This window comes from Lissotriton helveticus, chromosome 5_1 (genome assembly GCF_964261635.1).
Source record: "Lissotriton helveticus chromosome 5_1, aLisHel1.1, whole genome shotgun sequence".
NCBI lineage: Eukaryota > Metazoa > Chordata > Amphibia > Caudata > Salamandridae > Lissotriton > Lissotriton helveticus.
The window spans coordinates 1,344,790,986-1,344,815,393 of NC_136065.1; the positions used below are offsets into that span (position 1 = coordinate 1,344,790,986).

The following is a 24,408-nucleotide window of genomic DNA, read 5'->3' on the forward strand; positions in this document are numbered from 1 at the left end:
AAGTACTCGGTGTGTTAAACGTCAGAAATTGTATGTTCTGTTCTGAAATGGTATGAGTGTGCATTGCGTGGCAGTCGCGCACTCCATAATTCTATATGTGGATCTGCCCTGTGTATGAGGGAAGCTTGCACTGCAGATCCATATGCTGTACTAATTTAGAGGTTGATGGAAGCTTCCAGGGATTTTTAGAGATATATCCTGTTCGCAGCCACCTTCTGGACGGCCACTACTCATGCTCAGAATTGTTCAGGGACCTTCATGGGGGACAAAAATAAGAACTGCGCCTGGAATATTGTATTTTGCTTAGGATGCCAAAATACATAGGGGTCTGGAAGCTTGCTCTGCTGCTGCCCGTGCTGCAGCTGTTCTGCTTCTCTTGGTGAAGTTTGATATAACTTCTTAATATACAAAAGCCAAAAGTGTGATCTATTTGATATAGATCTGCTATGAGATAATTGTAGAATTTTATGGAAACATTTTCTGCAGCCCAAATATGTACTTAGGTTTTGCGTTTTTCTGAAGGTAAAGAACATACATTCTTTCGTTGTCTAATACATCTTCCGGTGCTAACTTTCCTCTAATTAACATTGATTTTTAACACTCCCCATAAAATCTCAACCTTACGTAAGCTTTTAAGATAGCTCAGTGGGCTAATGCATCTACTGCAGCGGAGTGAATAAAATGCTGCCGATCACTACACTGGCTCCAAAGCTGATAACATCAGCCTGTGAGAATTGCAGAGCACATCCTTCCAAGGTTGATAAAATGAGCTGAATTAATTTGGCCTCGTTTAACACCCGTCATATACTTTTTTACAGATTGAGAGGTTGTTGCAGCAAATGCCCCAACTAATTTTTTTTTATTTAAATCGGAACAATCTGCTTTTCTAGAGTATGCTTCTCTGCTCCAGATATTGTTATAAGTAAAAAGCTAACTGAACGCCCAACTCTGGCAACAAAGAGTAAACGCTGTGGTCGAAGTGCCCTTTTGAAATATGAAAACAACGAAAAGCACACACTGAAACTAGCATTGACAAGGAAAAAAAATCACCATGAAAATCTGTGGGTAAAGAACGGGTCGCCCCTCCTTTCAACCCACCACCCAGTGACAAGAGGATGTGCCAACCGATGATGATTTTCAAAATAAAGTCATGCCGTTTTAAAAGGAGAAGTCGGTTGTCACCAAGTACACATGAAAGCTGGTATCTGATTCCATTCGCTCACAATGGAGGAAAGCCACTCGCCGCTGTATTGGGCCGGTGACATCACCACTCACGACCCTGATGAAGAAATCTCAGGCTATGAGAACAGCATCATGTGGGACTGCCAAGATGAGAAATTGCCCCATGGCTATATTTACCTGCCGATCTTCTACTCAATTTCCTTCTTTATTGGTTTTCTTGGCAACATTTTTGTGATTGTCTTGATGGTCAGGAAACAAGGACCTAGGAGACTGGTGGACACCTTTGTGATCAACCTGGCGTTGGCAGACCTGGTCTTTGTCTGCACCCTGCCTTTGTGGTCTGCGACGGCAGCATTGGACAATCAGTGGTACTTTGGCAATGCCCTGTGCAAGGTGAGCAGCTTTGTTATCATGGTCAACCGCTGCTCCAGTATCCTGTTCCTGACCGGCATGAGTGTTGACCGCTATCTGGCAATTGTCAAGCTGCTGGACTCACGATGTGTCCGCACGAGGAAGTGTGTGCTCACCACGTGCATCGCTGTCTGGGCCATATCGTTTGTGATGGGAATCCCTTCGCTGGTCTACAGGAAGGTTTGGACCAGTGAAGATACCGGCAGCGCCTTCTGCATGGAGGACATGTCAACCGAGGCTTGTATCATCAAGTTGGTCTCGCTTCTCTTCACCTTTGTGCTGCCCTTGTCCACCATATTGTTCTGCTACTGCTCCATCTTGGTTCGCCTGAGCACCCACGTCTATCAGGGCAAGCGCACAAAGAACTCACTGAAGATCATCTTCACCATCATCGGTGCATTCATCTGCTCCTGGCTGCCCTTCAACCTCTTGAGTGTCATCTTCCTTTTCTCCAAGCTCGAGTGGATCGCTCTGTCCTGCTCCACAACCACTTCCTTGAAATGGGCTTTGACCATCACAGCGTGCTTTGCCTTCATGAACAGCTGTGTAAACCCAATCATTTACATCTTTCTGGATCGTTATTTCCGGTACCAGGTCTTGCAGAAAACGTTTGCCTTGTTTCCAGGGGCAGCATTTAAGGGTAGAAGGCCCAGTATAGGATCCACATTCTCCCTTCCAAGTGACAGCTTCAGCATCTTTTCTAACAAGAGTAAGTCAACTGGGATCTAAACAAACTGGACAAGCATCCAAGAGGACAGGGACAGCCTGGTTTTAATAGATCGGTTTAAAATTGACCACTGTCTTTTGATTTAAAGTCATCAGGAACAATTTTTCACTCAAAGCGTGACTTATATTATGGAGGGTTTGTTCATGAGATTTATTTTCTTGCTCTGCTTAACTTGACCAAGAAAATCTCAGAACCTTTCTAAGCAACTCTTAGCTCTACTGTAGCCAGCCCTCTGCCAAAGCCTGTCCTCGTTGGAGGACTATTTTTGAAAACGCCAGTGAAGCATAGGAAATTATGAGTTGCAAGCTGGATAATTTCAGGCTGACATTAATGAGAAAGATAACATCTCAAAAGCTAGGAGCTTGGCAACCACTTCTAAGATCGCTCCAGACACATCTTGTTGTTTTTGCTGACAGCAAGTTATTGCTTTATTTTACTTCATGTTTAAACAATATATCAAAAAGTACATGCACAGACCATATTTTACGGGGTTATAGGAAATACATCTCTCTTAGAGACAGTGACAACGGTCAATGGTGTATTTGGTGGCCGATTACCAACAGGGGAAAGTGCTGAGCTCTTTTAGTATCATTACCAGCTGATGATTCTGCTGTTTTTAAAGCTTTTTCGGGAAATAATTGGTGGTGTTACTAGGAGCTTCAAGGCACAACATTTCCAATAAAACTAGAAAAGGACAGTAACATCACTGCATTCCACGGCAATATTGAAGATATTTCTTAAATGTGCAGGTTGGAATAACAGCTGGTAACCCGATTACTGAACATTTTTACAGCTCCACACCATTTGCTCTTACATCTGGTAAATACTGACAGGCAACCTTATGATATGGCCCACAGCTTATTCTTCCAAGAAGTATAAGCCTTGATAAGAGCCTCACATGAAGAATGCTCAAAGAGCCCAAGTATAGAAAACTGGTTTAGTGTAAACAAGGGTAAAATAAGATTATTTAACTATTCAAGAAGATTGTATTAATATTTGGGATAATTTGTGAGAGGGCGATTTGTTAGTTACGTAAGTCTTTTCTTTTATATTTAGTTCAGTGAGATGCTGAGTAACTGTAGACATATGAGAAGTTATTGAGTGATTAAATATGTAGTTGGCTGTATTTCAAGAAAATCGAGCTGGTTTGGTCATATTGTTTGAATATCGAGTTAATTTCAGTTTTTTATTGGTGTGTATTTTGGTAAGAGTTTTGGCGATTACCCCCTTTAAAAGCATTATTCACTTAAATGTTTATTGGTATGTATATTTGGAATTTTTTGGGTGACTGGATCCATTCTAGGGTAAATGTCGCTTTTAATCTCTTTGCCCTGACTATATATTTCAAGAAGATTTGAGGTGATGCCATATTAGGGACGTTTGGAGAATTATTTTTAAAAGCATGCATATTTTTTAGAGGTTTCTGTGATTACATCCATTTTATGAAGCATGAAGAATCTTTCTATTTCTATTTGTAGATATCAGGGTTATTTGTAATCAATTTTAAGAAGTTTTGGTTTGATTTATATGTTTTTAGGGTGATCTTTTGTATTTAATTTGCATTCACTTCAATGGTACTTGAAACTAAAATGCTAATTAATCAAAAGGGCAACTTACAACTGAGGGGCACTTGGTGAGCAGTCAGCAAATGTACCCTTGTATAACCATTGGCACCTCTCAAAATCCTTGTGCACACATTTTTGTTATATTTTTAAATAAATGCAACCAAGCAGCCTCAATACTAAAGTAATGCCTTTGTGTGCTTCTCTTGACAAAGCATAGCAGACATTGTGTGGTGGGTCGTTATGTGAATGTGTGCATCTCTGCCTCTGTATCTGGCTTTTACCTCATTTGAAAGAAAGTTCCAAAGAGTAACAGCCATGGATCCATATTGTGGTAGCATGTGTTTATTAGTGCACGTGCTGACGTGTACATGCGTGTTTTGTGTACGTGAGGATCCTCCTAATGGAGAGGAATATTTGTCCCCATGCATGACTTGAAATGCACTGGCGGAGCTGTGTGTTTATATTACATCTGTGGAGTAGCAATGGTTTCCACCTCCCACGCGGAGGTTTACCATCAGAGCTGTGTGGGGGTGCTGCATGTTAGGTGGAAGAGATACCCACATGCCACGATGAGGCTACAAAGACGGAGCTGTTAACTCATACTACATGTTTGGTGTGGCAGAGACTTCTGCATGCCAGGTGAGGTCCTCTGACACAGCTGTGAGGTGATGTTACATGTTTGGGTGACAGATTTCCAAATGCTAGACTGAGGTGCAGGGACTGAGTTGCTTTTTAGCATAAAAACGTTTGACTAGCAGAGACTTCCTCATGCCTCGCTAAGGAGCACTGATGGGGATGTAAGCTGAAAATACATGTTTAGAGCGCCAAGAAGTGGCTGCAGTTTCTACGTGAAAGGATTGAGGCGTAGCAAATGACCTGTGATCGTTGGCCCAATGTTAGAGGAGTAGAGGCTGCTACTAAGCAAGATTGATTAATGTTCACTCTCAGCTTTGTGCACCTGTGCTCGTGTGGGGCTCATGCTACCGGAGTGTTTCAGAATGGTACACCGATTGATCAAAACCCCAGCACCCTCCACCCTACTAGCTATGGGGCATCATTGGTCGAGTCATGGTGCAGGATGGAGGGCCATCCATTTTGCATGGGCTGGGCGTTTGCCCTCTAGCATGCGAGGTTTCCCAGCTTCTTTTGCCTCCCCAGGAGACTTGAAGCTGGAAGGAACAGCTTACCACAGGGAGACGTTAGAACAGGACGGTGAGGGAAAGCTCAACTGCCCCGCGGTTGCCCTGTTTGTCCCTCGAAGCCATTGATATACATTTTGGTGAAACCCCAAAGTTGATTTGGATCAAGAAACGCTAAAGATTGGTACTCAAATGCCACAGTGCCCTTGAGTTTATTATCCAGAGCCTGTTCCAGAGAAGGATGGGACTAGTTAGAGAGGAACCGACTTGCTGGTGGTCAAGGAATTCAAACGCTGCCTCTGGCGCCCATGATGTTTCTTAAAGCGTGCCCAAATCGTCATAGTGTGCCCCGACAGCGAGAATGCACAAAGAGTTTCCTTGGTGTTTGCTTTATAAAGATTGCATGTGTCATTCCTGTGAACGTTGCCTTAGTATTTAATAACATTTCTCTTATTTTCATGTCATCTATGTTGACCCCGCCCTTCGACCCCAAGAGGGATGTAGGGATATTTGCTTCCTTGCTTGCTGTCTGTTCCAGCGCCGGGAGATCATTTCGGGTAGCTGTGCGCTCTACAAGTTTCTTTTATTAATAATAATAATAATAATAATAATAGTAGAAAACGTGTGTGCATTCAACTTTGGAAACTGATATCTGTCTAAAGATGTTCGTTCTGAGCAAAGAATATTGTGATGAGTTATTGTGCCTGCATTATGTTCTCCAGAAGTAAACTTTGGTACCTACATCCTAATGCAACTGAAGTGCCTGTGTCTCTCATTCCTCGCAGAAGTGAGCGCACTGAGTGCACTGCCAGAGCTGCGGGTGGCATCACACTTTCCATTCAGCAGAGGTGTCTTGGTGTCTGGATTGAAGTACTGACCGAGACGAGGGAGCTCTTCCGTTCTCCAATAGTATGAGATGCTGTTGTTCCCAAGGGCCATCCGTTCAAAACAAATATGTCACCCTTATCTAATCTGGATACAGCATCAGTCACTGACTATCAACCAGAATTAACCAGCAAGCACCTCGCGCTCCTGCTACATCAAACCTTGTGCAGGATGTGGATTCAATAAAACCGCATTCGTATTTTCTATCTTACTTTACAGTGATATCCTAGCACTGATATTGTTATTAAACTTGCCTTGCTCAAATAAGTCCTTTTCTACGTTATATTGTTTTCTTACAACGTTTATCTAATAATCAAGCATTTGTTACTTGAAAAAAGTTTTGATAGGGAATGTTATTTTTTATTACAAATGAAGCCAATAAAGCATTGCAATTCTAACCTCTGCATCTTCTGATTTGTCCAAAATAAGAAAAGTAAAAAAAAATATGAAAGTAAGCAAAACTGATGTTTGTTACACAGCTTTGGTGCAAGGCTGCAATTTGAATTTAATGTTGTTTCTTGCATTTGAATGTTTTAATGTACTTCTCCTGTGTTACATATTAACTGATAGTCTTACTGCCTAGCCCTCCTCTTAACGGTTTTCTCGTCCTGTGCTTTTAGGGAATGTGCCTGGGCATTTCTTTTATCTCATTATCGTGGTCACGCCTCCTTAAAATCACAGGTTTATGTGCATGGTCGCACTTTATTATGGACAGCGTCCATGGTGGCCAGTTTGGATATTGAGCACACTCTGGGTCGCAATGATCTAGTTTCTGCTTTTTCAGATGATGTGCCCCCAGCACCCTATTTAAGCTCGCACTCAGCTCTTCAGCACATTGGACCCACACAGAGGGTACGCTGGTGAAGCGCCCATCCGCTCCAGTACCAGCCAGTGGCCAGACACTTTTCTCACATTAGCTCAAGACAAGTCAATGAAAGTAAGACCATTTTAGAATATTTTTTTCTGACTATTTATTTTATCCTGTGATGGCAAATCTCCACATGGTGAGAATATATACCATGCGAACCCAATGAAGAAAGTAGATTTCAATATACTACAGCGTAAGTTACAAGCTAACACAAATCAACCCAGCATAAACGCAGGGTTTCAGAATGGCAGGTGAGTAGTTGAAAACTACCATAATACTCTGAGGACAGACCTCTTTTTGCTCAGACAAACACGATGGTCAAGTGACTACTATTTGTAGTTTGAGAATCTGGCTCCTACACATTTTTTTATTTTCAGATGTGTCCATGAGGATAAATACGTTGGTGGGGTTGCAATCATTTTTTATAAACATAAAAATATTGAACAAAATCTGTGAACAAATCTCGGGTTGTGAAACTGTGTTGCTGCCTGTTAAAGGCATGAAAGGGAACCATCTTGGTTGAATTTTATCATACTAAAGTCTTTCATCATCATTGGATTATTTTTACTATTTATATGTTTTGGTAATTCATGACCATTCTATTTTCCCCCGAGCAGATTGTTGCTCTCGATTTCAAAACATGAAGTGATGACTTGGACAACAAACCAGTGCAGACTCTGCTTGTAGGTGTGACAGCCTGAAATCATGTAATGCACATCTAGTTTTTAAAATGATCGACTCATTTAGATGGTCTTTCTCTAAATTTAGTTGTTAGCTTCCCAGATTTCACAAAAGTGGATCAGTGGGTTCTTTTGCCGTGGACTGACCATTTTTGTAATATTAATTTAAAAATTATTGTGAGTTACTGCAAATGAGGGTAACACATGAGTTTACCACTTAGAGGCCGATTATGATGCCATCCGGAAAGGCTCCGAACAGCATCCGATTCGGTTGAATCCGATTCGGAACCTGCCTTTCCGACCGACTCAGACACATTCCCCAATGACCGATTACGATGGCTGGAAAGCGTTCAAACTGTCCGACTTGGTTCCGAAAGGCATTGGGAGTAACCGAGTTGTTTGGAGCCGAATCGTAGCAGTATACAGACCATGTTTCTAGCCGAGCGATTAAGATGTCAGATTCGGACAGCGGTCAGTTGTGCTGACACGGATCGACTGTCAGAATCTGACTTTGGGGGTCCGTAGCAGGCCCCCCTTCATCCGGGGCCCTCTGAATCAGATATGTGGGGGTACCCATGGGTCCCCCTTCCCATGCATTAACAGTGTGCTAACTTTTTCCCAACACCCACCTTTTGTCCATGGAAGCCTCGGTTCTCGTCCGGAACACAGGCTCTCATTGAAGTCAATGCGAGTCCGACCGAACGATATTTGGAAGCATCGTAATCGTTCTGTGGGTCGCCCAGAACCCGATTCGTTCGGAAACGATTCCTGAACCGATTTGGCTGGACTGCTTTCCAGACGACATCGTAATCGGGCCCTCGGTAGGAGTTTAACATGCAATTCATCCTCAAGTCAATACTTAATGCTTATTCAATAGTGTTCAAGAAACAACTAATTTTTACTCTTCTTTAGTTCAAAATTATTTCAAAATTGTATTTTTCTAACTTGAGCTATTTAAAAAGATTCCCCAAAAATGCAATTGGATTGGGAAATTAACAAAAATGAAATTGGCGCTCTCGTCATTTTGTAGACATGCACATATGTGGGGACGCGTGTGCTTGCCTACAGAATGACACGACAGGCCACAGCAGAGTAGCAGACATGTCATTGCATATTTTTCTTTTTTGCCAATGCTCTGGAATAAGACACGTTACTTTCATTATTAGTTTTTACACGTTTTCACCTGAAATGAACAATCAACATATTATCTGTAATGATGACTGTCTCCTAAGGGTGCACTGTACCTTCCAGCTACCATTTGTTTACAGCACTAGCCAGAACTACGTTGAATTAGATCTGTCAAAGACAGCTCGTACACTGTTATTAGCTGTGGCATCTAGATGTACTGTCAAATATCTGCACCGAGAATATACCTTCTGAAAGCTCTACTAGTCTGTGTTAGTTGTAATATAATTTTTAATTGCGCATGCATTTCAACCTATTTTTTCATTCGGTTGACCCCATACTATCTGCAATTTATGTTGTTTTTCTCCAATTTAATACAGGATATCTTGCTCATGACAGTCATATTCTCCCACTTAAGTGCATAATTGAACCACAGGTAAAACAAGAGATAGTTATTTACAGGAAATCTAAACATTTACATATATGGATCACAATGATATATATATATATATATATATATATATATATATATATATATATATATATATATATATATATATATATATCTCAATATATAATGCAGGAGACAATGTGGTTTTGAGGGAACGTTTATGACCTTATTCAGAGGTACTGGTGCCAAATACATGCAGTTCTTGGCGAAGTGTGTGGACTGGCCATCCGCCCTGAAGTGAAGAGATGCCTACTGAATGTGTGGGAACCCACGGACCTGAGCAGAATGGGTAAAATCTGGGTAACTCTGGACCTCATGGTGGCAAAAAGAAATATAGCTCAGCTATGGGGAGCCACAAACCCACCCACCATAACGGAATGGAAGAAACACATGAACTGGTGTATGTTCTGGGAAAAAAACTGTGTACATTGTGAGGGGCTGCCCCAAGAAGTGGTATCAAATCTGGGGTGGTATGGAACACATACTGAGGGGAGATTTGTAGTCCCCCACGCAGCACCATCCCTGATGACCTGTCTTCTCCATAAAGACTGAATCCTGTGATGTTCCATTGCTATATCTTGTAGTCACTGTGATTGTCAAAATGTCGCCAAATGAATTCCTCCTGTCTGTAACTTATCCACCTGATTCATGAATCCACACCGGTTCATGTTATTTAATAAAAGAGAGTTATAAAAAAATATATATCAATATATATATATGTGTGTGTGTTTGTGTGTGTGTATATATATATATATATATATATATATATATATATATATATATATATATATATATATATATATATATATATATATATATATATATATATATATACACACACACAAAAAACCAAAGGTTAAAGGGACGTAATAGTTAGGGTCAGGTTTCACTAATACAAAACCAGTGAAAATCAGCCGTTATAGTTAGTTTAGTTGAGCTAACTATAACTTGCAGCCACGCAATGCACTGGTTACATCACTCATGACATGGTCAGTGACATCACTGATGACATCATCCACAACATAGTAACACACCTACTCACACCCCCATAGCACCTTTCATACACCCACTCCCACACAACCATTCACAGACCCATACCTACACACCCACTCACTGGTTCATGGATCAACACACAAATCCACTCACTCACTCACTAATACAGCCACTGACACATCCACTCATACACCCATACAACCATTCACACTCCGAGTCAGTCACCCATAGAGCTACTCACATACCTACACATTCAGCCATAGAGTCAATCACACAGCCACTTACTTACCCATACAGTTACACACATATACCCACTTACTTACTCATACAGATGCTAACACGTAACACGTACTCACTCACATATACAGTCTGACACAAGCTCACACTCACCGATACAGCCACTCACTTTCACTCACATCCAGACAGTCACTCATATACCCCATTACTCACCTATGCTGACTTTCACATATCAAGTTACACACCCATATACCACAGACAAATCCCCTCACCCTCACAGCCATACACACACTCACTACCCCATACAGCTACTGGCTCACCCACTCACTCTTCCATAAAGACAGTCACACACCCCTCACCCACCCTCATAGGTACTCGGATAACTAATCAATCACCCATACAGCCACTCACGTACCCACTCACACACCCATATAGCCACTTGGAAATCAACTACCAGATTGATACAAACACTCACACAACCAGTCACCTATCCATATAATCACTGAGGCACATAATCACTCACCTATACAGTCACCCACTGAACCATCCATTCAGGCACTCATACACACACTTATTCACCAATACACCTTGGTATATACATTTAACACTCATAAACATTTTAAAAACACTCACAGCCACTGGATGATGTCATGAGTGATGTCATTTTAGATGTCATCAGTGATGTCACTGACCATGTCATGAGTGATGTAATAAGTGAGGTCATAAGCAGTGCATTGACGGGCCGCAAGCTATAGATAGCTCAGCTAACTATAACTGCTGAATTTCACTGGTATTGTACAAGTGAAATCTGACTCTTACTATGACGAACCGGTTACCTTTTGTTTTTTTCAGTGAATTTCCAAGGTTTTTAAAATCCTAATTCCTAACTATAACGCCATGTAACCTTTGTGTTTTTTCAGTGAATTTCAAAGGTTTTTTCATTAGTAGTCGCCTTTACAGAGTGGTGGAGAAAGGGGGGGCTGGACCTCCAACCAGCTCTCGGAAATCCTGCTGTGTAGGCCTGACAGGATGACCAGGAGGGCTTCTTGGCCCCCAAGGAACCTCGGCAGTAAAGTGGATGTCATGCCAACCAGTAGCCCACCACGAGCTACGCTTGCAGAGTGGATAAAGGGTGCGTGGCCTCCGAAGACCTCTTAGCAATCTCGCTGTGTGGAACTTATTGGAGATAACAGGAGGGGTAGTTGGCTTCCAAGGATGTCCTTGGGGCGGTAACTAACCCTCATGTTACCTCCAGTAAGTCCCACAAAGCAGGCTTGCTAAGACCTGGTAAGAGGTCACGCCTCCTTTCTCTAACTCAGCAAACATGCCTCCTGGCCCACTACTATTTGGGGGAGGAAGTCCCCTTAGCTCTTGAGAGACCTTGGGGGCCAACTAGCCCTTCTGTTACCTCCAGTAAGATCCACCCAGCTGGATTGCTGAGAAATGGTCAGAGGACATGCTCCCTTTCCCCATCACTCTGCAAATGCACCTGCCTGTGCACTTCTGCTTGGGGGGGAAAAGTCCACTTTAGTCCTGAGGCCCTCAGGGGGCCAATGGACCTCATACCCCTATCAGCAGGGGGCATGGCCTCTGACCACCTCTCAGCAATCCCACTGTGTGGGGCTTAGTGGAGGTAATAGGAGGTCTTGTTGGCTCCTAAGGACCATCAGCAACCAATAGGACATCATCCTCCAACCAGTAGCACGCCAGGAGGCGCGTTTGCAGAGTACTGGAGAAAGGAGGCAGGGCCTCCAGCGAGTTGCCGGCTTTTTCTTTTACTTTCTAGGAAGGGGGGCTGCATGGCCCCCATTCCCTGAACTATTTTGGGCCCCGGGAACCCTATCTGCTAGGGCCTGACCCATTTTTTATTTTTAAAATAAAATAAAAGGAGATGGGGCCACGTGGCCCACCTCCCAGGCCCATTTTGACCACGGGGACCCCGATCCCCTGGGTCCTGCTCCTTTTTTTTTTTTTAAAGGAAGGGGTTCATGCAGCCCCCCCCCTGAGGCCAATTTCGGTCTGCAGACACTATCCTGCAGCGCCAGGCCTTTATATTTTTCATTATAAAAGGGGAGAGGGCCACACAGCCCCCCTCTCTAGGCCAATATGGGCCCCAGGGACCCTTTCCCTCAGGGCAAAGCCTTTTATTGTTTTTTTATTTCTTTAAAAGGAGGGGGGTCGCGCCACCCCTCTCTTGAGGCCATTTTTTGCCCTGGGGACCCCATCCCCCCGGGGTCAGGCCTCTTCGTTAGGGACCACTGGTGGAGCCTGAAGGTCCCCGCAGTCCCAGCCGGCTCCCGCCTACTGCGGGAGCCCTAGGACTTTTTTCACACAGGGAGCCGCTGAAATGCAGTTCCCTGTGTGTAAAAAGCACAGTGCTCTGCTTTCAGCAAGTGAGAGCAAAATGCTCTCGCTTTCTGAAACAGGAGCACTTGTTTGCTATGGCATGGCGGGAGCAGTGCTCTCACCATGCCATAGCAAACTGTAATGGCCCGTGGGGGCACCCCGGGACACTGCTGGAGCTGGCCCTGGGGTGTGGCGGTCCCCAGGGCCATCTAGAGCTCCTGGAGGGGTGGCCTCCCACCCCCCTTTCCTTGAGTATGGGCTTGCCCAGGAGTGATGGCGTTCCCCGGGACCCGGAATGGCCAGGAGGAGGACCACACGGCCCTCCTCCCATTTCCTAGATATAGCATTTGGCCCTCTGGTGAAGGTGGGGGTCAAGTTTGGCCCCTCACATTAAAGTGTTGAAGTCCTGAGGAGCTGGGGTCCCCAGGGCCGGAGGAGTCTGTGAGGCCCCCATTTTAAAATGTTAACGCCCTAAGAGGTGGTGGCCAGAGGGGTTCATTAGACCCCGCATATTAAAATGTTAAAGCGCAGGGAGGTGGTGGTACCCGGGGCACGGGGGATGCTCGAGACCCTCCATTACATTAGCCCCAGGAAGTTAGCGGTCCCCTGGGCTGGGGGGAGGCCAAAGGGCCTCCCCCGCACCTTTTTTTCAACAATGAGCACCAGGGAGGTAGCGGTCTCCGGGCTTCGGTATATCTGAAAAGTCTTTAAATTTCTCATGAACTGCTGAACAGATTTACACCATTAAACAAAAAAGGTGCTTTCTGGACCAAGACCTACCATTTTGCCAAATTTGGTGTAATTCCATTCAGCAGTTTGGCTATAGCCGTGTCTAATGTTTCCTATTGAAATTAACATGGGGAAAAAGCGTTTTAGCACCTACCTTTTCCTATGCCCGCTCTTAACAGATCACCCCGAAATTTTACAAAAAGGTAGCTTTTGGTTCAGAAAGTACTCTTTTTGTTAAATGGTGTTAATCCTTTCAGTAGTTCCTGAGAAAGTGGTCCCGCCTCCTCTCTGCACTGGATGTATGATGAAACAACTACTGCTCAAAGACCGAATGCCTTAACCAAGAAGGTTAAATCCCAAACACAGCCAAACCACTACATTCTTTTCAACGACTACCTTAACCACGAAAAATAATCTTTTGCTACATTACCCAAATATACACCTATGTACTTTTTAAAACACATGTTTGAAACCCTTGAAAAAAAAAAGTTATTTATTTAAACATGTCTTTTATCATGTACTATTTTAAGTGAAGAAAGAACATGGGTGGTGAAGGTAACCTACGGAATTTTTCAAAGATCCTGAATATAGAAAAACACACACTTTTCATTCTTCAGCAATGTTAAAACAAACAAATTAAATAAATGTCAAGTGTAGCAGTCACCCTACTGGTCTCGGAGTCCTTTGAGAACAGTAGTGCTTCAGATGAAATCTGGCGCCCAGAGTGTCTTCCCTGAAATAGTTTTTGTGAGTTAGTTCAAATACCTTGAGGCATATTATTTGATGCAAAGGAAACCACTGCAGCGTCCTAACCACGATGCAGTAAAACGAAGATGCATAATTTAGGCAGGTACCTTACTCGTGCCCTTCCTAAATTTTTGTTTGCTGTGCCATCTATTGGCCAGTTTAATGAGGACATCGTTGTTCGTGTAGGTCGTGGTTTAGGAAGTCGTGCTTCATTAAAAGGTCGTTGTTTAAGAATCGTTGTTTACAACACTCATTGTTAAAGATTCGTTATTAGGGCTGTTTCCCCTCTGCACTACTCTGAAAACACGCCTCCTGGCGAACTCTTGGTTAGGGGATGAAGTTCCCTTCAATACTAAGGGTCCTTGGGGGCCAACTAGCCCACCTGTTACCTCCAGTAAACCCCGCAGAGTGGGATTGCTTTGAGGTGGTTGGAGACCATGCCCCTTCTTACACCACTCTGCAAATGCAACACTTCTTTTTGGTTCCCTGCCTGGTGGGTAGACGATTTGGGATTGCTTCCAGAACCCCTTTCAAAGGTCAAAACTCTTGCACTGCAGTGCCTCGGGGCACAATCAAGCGGTGATTTTCCTGTCGCTCAGTTAGCGTCACAAAGCCTGGGGGAAACGGGGGTGCTGTATGTCACCTAAGCCGCTCCTCCTGCATCGGGTGCTCAGCAATGAACTCTGGTGTGTTTGAGGCTAATAACTACAACAATCCTCCTGCCTTTCAAAGCGCTAGGCTGGTCAGGAATATAGAATTCAGCAAACGCTCACCCTGGCCCTTCAGCAGAGCAAAGTGCTTGCCTGAGCTCCTTCAAAAGCGCTCACCACGTGCTTCCTTCCTTTAAAAAGTAGAACAGTCCAGTGCTTCTTCTGCTCCAGACAGGAGAAGTAACTGCAGGCCAACCCACCCCACACATCAGGGGCAGCACTCCTCACACAACGCCGCCAGCCCTCCTTCCATGCAGGTTACTTTTCTGAAGTCTTTTATCTCCCTGAGACTTCCAACAGGAGGTAAGCACACACAAGCTCTTGGAAATTCTTCACAAGCAGAATGCCATGGTAGGACAATAAGAGTCAGTCCTTTTCCTTCACCACACACAGGAGAAGCTACTGCAGGCCAACCCACCCCTCACACAGAAAAGGCAGCTTTCTTCACACAGTCCTTCTGCTCTTCCTCTTGGCAGGGTCCTCTTGTTTCTTGAAGTAATCTAAAGTTCTGGGGTTTTAGTTGTAAAACGTATACCCCATTTTGTCATGGTTCTCTTTGCTGTAAGAGTCACTGAACTCAGTTCAAACAGCCCTGTCCTCCCTGCTGCAGCATCACCACAGGGGGCAGAGACAGCATTGTGCAAAGGAGACACAGCCTATTCAGGTGCAAGCGAAATTCCTCCCACAACTGTAAATGCAGACCAGGTCTATTTAGCCAGCAATGCGTCACCCAGGCAAAGCAGAGCCCACCTCAACCCCCCTAGTGACTGTCTAGAGTGAATGCACATTCGAGCTCCTGCCACTCACACACCAGACGCTGAATACACAAACAGCCAGAGGTGCAGGGGATGGTAAAGTAAGAAAATGCCCACTTTCTAAAAGTGGCATTTTCAAACACAGAATTTAAAAAACACTTTTACCAAAACGTGTGTTAATAAATTGTTAGTTCAGAGAGCCTAAACTCCATTTTTCTATCTTGTCCCTATGGAAAGCTACACATTTAAAATGTTACAGCGCAGCCCCAAAGATAAGCCTATTGGACAGACAGCCTTTCATTGGCAAAAAACGAAATACACAGTATTTCACTATCAGGACATGTCACACACCAGTACATGGCCTACCTTTTGCATACACTGCACCCTGCCCGTGGGGGTACCTTGGGCCTACCATTGGGGTGCCTTACATGTAAGAAAAGGGAAGGTTGGGGCCTGGCAAGTGGGTGCAATTACCAGGGCAACATGACAATTTACAACTGAGATACAGTTACAGGGCTACTCATGTGGGTGGCACAACCAGTGCTACAAGCCCCTAGTAGCATTTGATTTAAAAGGCCCTGGCACACACTGTGCAATTCACTAGGGACATACCAGTAAATCAAATAGGCCAATCATCCATAACTAATCATATCACAATTTATACAGAGACCATATGCACTTTAACACTGATCAGAAGTGGTGCAGTGCCCAGAATCCTATAGCCAACGTAAATAGGGTCTGAAAAATAGGAGGCAAAAGGCAAAATGTTTGGGGATAAACCTGTCGAAAGGGCCAGGTCTAACAGCTGTACTGTGCAGTACCGGGAATGTTGCTGTAGTTTTTATCTTGTTTTTTTAATTGTCTGCTCTACCCTTAGGATGGACGGCAAAGATTTTTTTTAAGCATGCAAAGTTGTGAGCTGTCAGGCTTTACAACTTAGAAAAGCCCTTGATGGGACATCCCGAAATGTAATGAGGATTTTGAACTGACATGTTCCTCCAGTGGGAAAAAGTACTCATTTGGAAAATGTGGTGGAACTTCCTGAATGAGTAAATTTTATGTATGTGAGTAATCCTGGAAAATGACAATTATTGTAGTGTTCCAGGAGTAATCATCAGGGCTTTTAAGATCTCTCATTTGCTCCAAACATAGGCATAAATATAGAGGATCAAATTGAAGACCCTAGCTGCCAGCAGAAAGTCAAAGAGGGTTATGTTAAAAAGGACATTCGTGTTTTGTACCAGTTGTATGGCATTCTTTCATTTGGATCATGGGAACTGTAATTTTTTGTTGCTGTGTAATAAAGTTATGAAAGACAAGTGTAATATGATCTTAAAATAAAATAGGCTCTAGTCTCTAATAGCTGTTTTTTTTATTTATACAGTAAATAGAGGATGACAGTTTGTCAAAGTTTCATTCAGGAGTTAACCTTGGCTTTCACTATGTAGGATTGAGTTTTTGTATTGCAGCATACAGTGATAAACAAATGAAAGATTATAATTGGTTCAATATAAGCCAGTTACTTCAATTAATCAGATTCTTTTGATTGGGTAACAAGACTGTGTTTAACACTTGCGCATCCTAACTACCCTCTCAGGTGCCATGCATTTGCTCCATACAAATACTTGGCAATCTGCCTCTCTAGGCACTGGTGGCTTATTGCCCTTATATGCCTTTTTTTCTTCACAATTGTGGGTGTATGGGCAGTTAGGTCTATGTAGGTGTATTCGTTTAGCACAAGTACAAATCAAATACCATTCTTAGTGTCCCTAAGTCCAGATCAGTTAACTTGTTATGAACATAACTCTTTTAAACTCAGATGTTTTTAACAGCAACTAATGCAATCTGTTCAATAAACAATACAGTGGGATATATTATTACGGGGCAGTATGACACATTTTGTTCATCTTCTGAATTTGATATTTGGAATGACAAGAGTTATTCCATACCACTCACAGGAATATCTAAAAATACAGGTAGATTCCATTAAGAGGAGAACATGTTTTATAATTTATTGAAGGATATTTTATATAGGAACTAGCTTACCCGTCGCGCGTTACTGCGATCTCTGAAGAAAGGAAATACAAGGAAACTCGTTATGATAACATTCAAGTTACATTGTGTCATTTTGATTGAAACGTATTCATTTTAATATGGAAAACATTTCAAAGTGTCGTTTTAATTCTATGTATTTATTCGAGTGCTTGTGGATACACGATTTTTTGTTTTTCCGTCTGGTGCGTACATCAGTATTCGAAAGATTATGAGTGCCCTGGGGGGCCGATATTTAAAAACAATTTATGCCAGAAACCTTCGCTGGAGTGTACTCAACAACTTCCCAAAGTTTCCTGGCGATCGGATGAATGCTGTTTTAATTCAATTTATTTCTTCGAGTGCTTGTAGATGCACAATTTTTTGTTTTTCCGTCTTGTGCGTACATCAGTATTCGAAAGATTATGAGGGCCCTGGGGGGGCCGATATTTAAAAAAAATGTTATGCCAGAAACCTTCGCGGGAGTGTACTCAACAACTTCCCAAAGGTTCCTGGCGATCGGATGAATGCTGTTTTAATTCTATTTATTTATTCGAGTGCTTGTGGATACACGATTTTTGTTTTTCCGTCTTGTGCGTACATCAGTATTCGAAAGATTATGAGGGCCCTGGGGGGCCGATATTTAAAAACATTTATGCCAGAAACCTTCGCAGGAGTGTACTCAACAATTTCCCAAAGTTTCATGGAGATCGGATGAATGGTGTTTTAATTCTATTTATTTATTCGAGTGCTTGTGGATACACGATTTGTTGTTTTTCCGTCTGGTGCGTACATCAGTATTCGAAAGATTATGAGGGCCCTGGGGGGGCAATATTTAATAAACATTTATGCCAGAAACCTTTGCGGGAGTGTATTCAACAACTTCCCAAAGTTTCATGGCGATCGGATGAATGGTGTAGTAATGCATAAAGGACAAACAGACAGACATACATTCGTTTTTATATATATAGATTATTATATAGGACTACTCAGAAGGCACTGCTTTTACAAATCACTACGATGAAATAAAAGTAGACAGTAATGGAAATTATTGCACAGCAATATAAATGTCAAATAGAGAAAATATTAAACAAGTATCAGGAGGAACTGATGTTTTTCTCAAGAATGTTTCAGTTTAGAATCAAAAAATTTTTGGGAAATGAAAGGAGAGCACAACAGAGAAGTCTATCAGAAATCCTTGTAATTGGAGAGATATTTTGCCTGAGAATGCCTCAGTTCATTGCCCTCAGTCCATCTGGTCCTCGTCACAGTCATTACGACATGAGGTGACGTCACCTCACAACAGGAAACAAACAACAGGAGGATCCTAGAAAGCCAGCCTCACCCACCCAACCTGGGTGCCATAAAAGGGGCTGGCACTCCTGGCTCCTCCTGTAAATTCCCAAGCCCCCATCAAAGCACTGACAGGAGGGAGGGTTGGATGGGGTGTAATGACAGTGACGAGGACAAGATGGACTACGGGTAATGAAGATTACCAGTAAGTAACCGGGGCATTACCCATATATTCCTCATCCCAGTCATTACGACAGAGGTATAGATAAGCTGAAATGCCTTTGACGAACTAAAGGAAGGAAACACAGAATTAATGCAATACCATCGTTTTACTAGATGCAAATACCAGAGAACAAACAACACAAAGAAAGAATCATAAAGCAGAGTTCAAAACCCCTTCGCCCAAGCTCAACTGCAACCCAGAAACATTAGTCAGTCAATTATGCTTGACAAAGTATGTTCTGAGAACCAGGTAGCTTCCCTACAGATCTCCTGTATAGAGACTCCCTGAACCTAAACCAAAGAAGGGGCCATTCCCCTTGTGGATCTTTCTTGAACCGAGAGAACACCTGTCTTGCCTTGCAGGGCCAGGCAGATAGTAGATTTAATCCATCTACTCAAAGTCATAGAGGACGCCTTTCTGCCTCTCCCAGACTGACCAAAGGTTATGAACAAGGAGTCAGTTTTCCTGATTGCTGAGACCTAGAGACATAAATCAAAAGAGCCTTTTTAACATCAAGCATATGCAGCAAAAGTTCCTCCGCGGGAGAGGGAAAAAAAGAAGGAAGATTAATCTCCTGGGACCTATGAAAGATGGAGTTTACCTTGGGAAGGCATGATCAGGTTTCCGAACAACACCATCATCCAGAAAGCGAAGAAAAGGAGGACAGCATTTTAAAGCACCCAACTCCCGAATTCTCCTGGCCGATGTTATTACCACTAGAAAAAGTACCTTATAGTAGAGAAAGTCTACCGTATCTTGAGGTTCGAAGGGATGGAACTGTAAATCTCGTAAGATAGCAGAAAGATCCCAAGCAGAAGAAAGATGGGTTTTTGGTGGCCTCACCACAGAAAAGCTCCTGAAAAGTCTAGAAATCAGAGATTGTACAACAGTAGAAGGTTCAGAAAAGGTCCTAAATGCCTTTACAGCAAAGCATTGAGTCTTTATAGTGGAAAGAGAAAGATTCAAGTGTAACCCATCCAGCAGGAAGTGCACACCATGAGCCAAACTACTGGTAGGTGCAGAAAAAGAACGAGCAGAGCAGCAAATGTCAAAAGACTTCCAGTTCTTTGAATAGGATCTCAAAGTGGAAGGCCGCCTGGAGTGTTGAATTATCTCCACCAAGGCTGGGGAAAGGCCCTTTGCTAGGAGATCGGACTTCTCAACCTCCAAACTGACAGAGTAAGGAGGAGCCAGAATGTCAGGGCTGAAGGTCTGAGGGGAGACGTGGAAGTTGGGTAGGACCCAAGGAGGAAGCAGAGCCAAGGGCTGTAGGAGTGGAAACCAGGAGCTCCGTGGCCAGTAAGGGACCACCAGTATCAAGTCCCTTCCCTCCTGCTGGAACTTGGCGAGAACCCTCGGAATCAATGGAAAAGGACCACTTCACCACCAAAGCGTTCACACCCCAAGCAGGTTGTTCCAGGAACCCGGAGCAAAACTTGGCAGCTGAGCATTGCCCTTAATTGCAAAGAGAACCAAATAAGGCTTGCAAAACCGCTTGCAAATCTCCTGAAGCACTGATGTGGATAGGATCAGATCTTGTGACGTCTGTGATTTCCCGCCGAGGAATTCGGCATCCACATTGTCGGAACCCCTGATGTGGACTGCTGAGAGATATAACACGTTGGTCTCTGGCCAAGAGCCCAACTGTATTGCAATCATTTTGAGGGAGGCTGAGCGAGTCCCCGTTGATGATTGATGTAGGGGACTGCCACTGTGTCGTCTGTGTTTATTAGTACATTCTTCTGATAAAGATGGAGATGGAAAAATTTCAGTGCACGAAAGATCGCCATCAATTTCCTCCAATTCGAAGACATGCTCTGTTCCAGGAAGGACCACATGAACTGGCAGGACCTGTCCAGAAGAGTAGCATCCAAGCCCAACTTGCTGGCATCTGTGGTCAGGACTAGAGGAAGTCTAGGTACATCTGGACCCCTTTGGAGATAGTCCCTACATCTAACCACCAAAGAAGACTGCGGGACTGCCTGAGACTGAGGACCCAATTTGTCCAAAGAATGATGTGCAGCTGACCAATGTCTGTTTAAATGCCACAGAAGAGGGCAGAGTTGAATCCTCGCCCATTGAGGCAGCCAGCTATCCCTGTGGCAGCCAGATATCCCTGAACTTCCAACCAAACCCTCACTGGAGCTTGAACCCTGGAAAACAAATCCCGCACAGCTGTTTGTCAACACAGAATCCTCTTCTCGGGCAGGAAAACTCTTCCTAAATTAGTCCTGAGATTCTTCGAAGGGGACAACTGGCACTCCAAAAGATTGAGAAGAAGGCCCAGACTGGAGAGAACCATCATCGTTTGATACCAGAAGTGACCGATCTAGTCCAAACTCTGAACATGGAGGACCCAGTCGTCGACTTACTGAAAAACTGGGATCCCCAGAAGATGTAGGAGACCAACCAATGTAGCCATCATTTTGGTGAAAACCCTTGGAGCAGACTTGAGTCCGAAAGGGAGAAGAATGAAGTGCCAATGGTGGTTCCCCTGTGCAAATCTCAGGAATTGGTGATTTTGAGTGGCAATGGGGATGTGCAGGTAGGCATCCATAAGATCCAAGGTCATCATAAAGTGGCCGAGTGGAATCAGAGGGATAATACATTGAAGGGTTTCCGTCTTGAATTTTATATGGAGAAGCGTGGCTCAGTGGTTAGAGGCGGCAGACCCGGAAGCTGAGATCGGCCGTGGACCAGGGTTCGATTCCCCGCCTCGGCGGGTCTCGAGCTCAAAATTCCACGGACTTGACAATTCTCGCTCCGGTGCCTACTCGACTCACGGGGTCACACTCTGCGACTCTGGGCAATAGCTTGCTTAATCTCCACTACGGCCCCTCGCGGTGGGATGCCTGACTTTCACCTTGTGGATACCCTGCCGGGGTATCTCACAGGGGAATACCAGGACGGGTTCCCTAAGCAAGCGCCTTGAGACCCCTGGGTGATTCGTGCGCTATATAAATCGAAATACATTTACATTTACATATCCAGAATGAAAGATTTGAGGAACTTCAGATCAGTGACCAGGGGAAAATCCCTGGATGCTTTTGGAACCAGGAAGACAATAGAATAGACTACTATACCCCACTCCTCTTTGGGGAGAGGAACAATCGCACCCTTCTCCTGAAGCAATGAAATCCGCTCCAGTAAGGCCTTCTTGCTGACTGGAACTTGAGGCAACGGAGTATGAATAGTCCCCAAAGACACTGGAGGAGACTGGAAGTCTATCAGCTAACCACTGCATATCACCTGGAGAACATACTGATTCTTTGGTTAGGCGGTGCCACTGAAAGCAAATCATTGAACCCTGCCACTGACCCATAATACAGAGGTCTCCAACTCGGCATAGTCAGGAGTACTGATCTTTTGGGTTTGTGTCCAGCTTACCATTCTTAAAGGATCGGAAGGAAGACCTATGCTGAAACCTGTTTGAGCTGAATACTGCAGTCGTCGTGAGGGTTGACGAAATGAGGATCTAAACTTAGAAGATAATGACACCCCCTTTGAAGTGTGACGCTGGAAAGAACAGGAGTGCTTCCTTTACTTAAAGATTTGATGTAGGCTAACCACCAGACTGACTCCAGAGAGATGAGAACCCTCAAATGGCATTTTAAGAGCCACAGCATGTTGCACGGCGTTGGTGTTCCAGCCCTTCAAATAGAGGTTCCGTCTTGCATCAATAGAAGCACCCCCTGCCAGTGCCTCAGATCTGACCACATCAAAGGAAATATCAGAGAGGAATTCGATTTGTTGCTCCAGATCATCCAACAACAGGAGCAGTCACTACCCTGCTGAATAGCAGCAAACAGGCCTTTGAAGTCAGTAATCAAGGACTGCTCAGTGTATGCCCAGGGGCGTAACACAGGCCCCCACAGCCCCCGCAGTGCAGGGGGGTCCCCGGAGTCTAGGGGGCCCCCTCAGCACATTGCAGACTGGCTTGACTATGGAACCAAATACCTCAAATATTCACTCGCAGTCAGTGTCACGGCACGGTTCGCCTGAAAAGAGTCCCCGAGGCAGAGGGGCATTTTAATAATGATAATGACCTGCCGCCCATGCACAGCAAAGGCTGGCTCTGTGCACGGGCAGCAGGCCATTATTAAAATGGTCCCTCGGCCTCAGAGACAGAGGCTGGGTTCACGCAACCGCAGTGCCGCACGTTCACATTTAGTGCGCCGCCTTTTCGCCTTCACGCATAGCTCTGCAGGGTGGGGCATGTGCACAGAGTAAACTGCATGCCTCAGCACCAGTCATCTGTGCCTACTCCCATGGACATTACTGAAGCAGCCTACAAGCAACTGTTAGGTCACGTCTCCTTCCATTTCCTCAGGTAAAAATCCTTTCTCTAGTCATTAAAATTTTTCCATTTGGTGCTAATGCACATATCACTGCCTTGCATTGGCACACATGATGGCGACTAGGGGGGTTTATGGCCGTCTCTTGACCCGGCTTCCTTTGCCCCCTTTGTGGCCTTGAAGGGACTTTACAAGTTGTTTTACATATTTAACTTATAATGAAAGGCGCAGAGGAATCACGCGGGCTGCTGGGGGGAGAGGGGTATGTTTAAATTAAGGAACTCTTTTTAGGGGCTCTCCAAGCCGGGACAGATTTTGTGGGCAAACTTTGCAATTAGACGGCCTGATGAAAAGAGCAGCCCTCCCTCACCCCACTCCCAACAAACATTTGGGGGCCACCCTAATGATTTGAATAGCTTAAACCCTTGATGGTTGATGTAAAGTGTAACAAGTCTTGGGGTAGAGTTGTTGTGAGCAGATGATGTCCGTTGCACGGGTTCCTCGAAGCCTTGAAGTCAGAACTAATCTACACAGGATGTCTCTGTGAACACTTGTGCACATGAATTGCAATGAAATTCCATTTATATAGCGCTTACTACCCCTGACCAGGCATCGAAGCCCTTGTGCTTCAGTGATTTGAACAATGCCAAACTTTGGTTTACTTCTGTATTGGTTGGTATAGCGCCAACCAATGTCAATGACAACAAATTTGTTTTCAAATTGGAAACGAATTGTAGGTTCTAGATCGAGAAATCCCCAGACTTTCACTATGAAGCCCCTCATTGGTCTCTGTGTAGGTAAATGATGATCACTGGTGACAGTTAACGCCCACGGTAGTGTCAACGACGGTAGTGTCAGACTCCAAAAATAACTTGTTTTTGCAGAACACCTCATACCACAAGTGCCATTTTCAAACACTGTGAATAACAGATGTTACATTACCTAATTCAATCGTTTTTAATTGTTTAATTTCTGAAGGATGGAAAGTGGCCATGCTCCTAGTAGATTTTAACCGG

The 24,408-nt window shown here is 44.0% G+C and overlaps 1 protein-coding gene across 1 annotated transcript; it reads left to right on the top strand.

The window, feature by feature from the left end:
• Positions 1-1,211: 1,211 nt before the first annotated feature.
• GPR25 (G protein-coupled receptor 25) lies at positions 1,212-4,452 on the top strand. Its single transcript, XM_078641250.1, has one exon. The coding sequence runs from the start codon at positions 1,225-1,227 to the stop codon at positions 2,320-2,322; it is 1,098 nt and encodes a 365-aa protein (XP_078497376.1). The 5' UTR covers positions 1,212-1,224; the 3' UTR covers positions 2,323-4,452.
• Positions 4,453-24,408: the final 19,956 nt, after the last annotated feature.

Bases quoted from the DNA above. Each gene is read 5' to 3' on its own strand.
- GPR25 (XM_078641250.1), top strand. From the start codon at position 1,225: ATGGAGGAAAGCCACTCGCCGCTGTATTGGGCCGGTGACATCACCACT.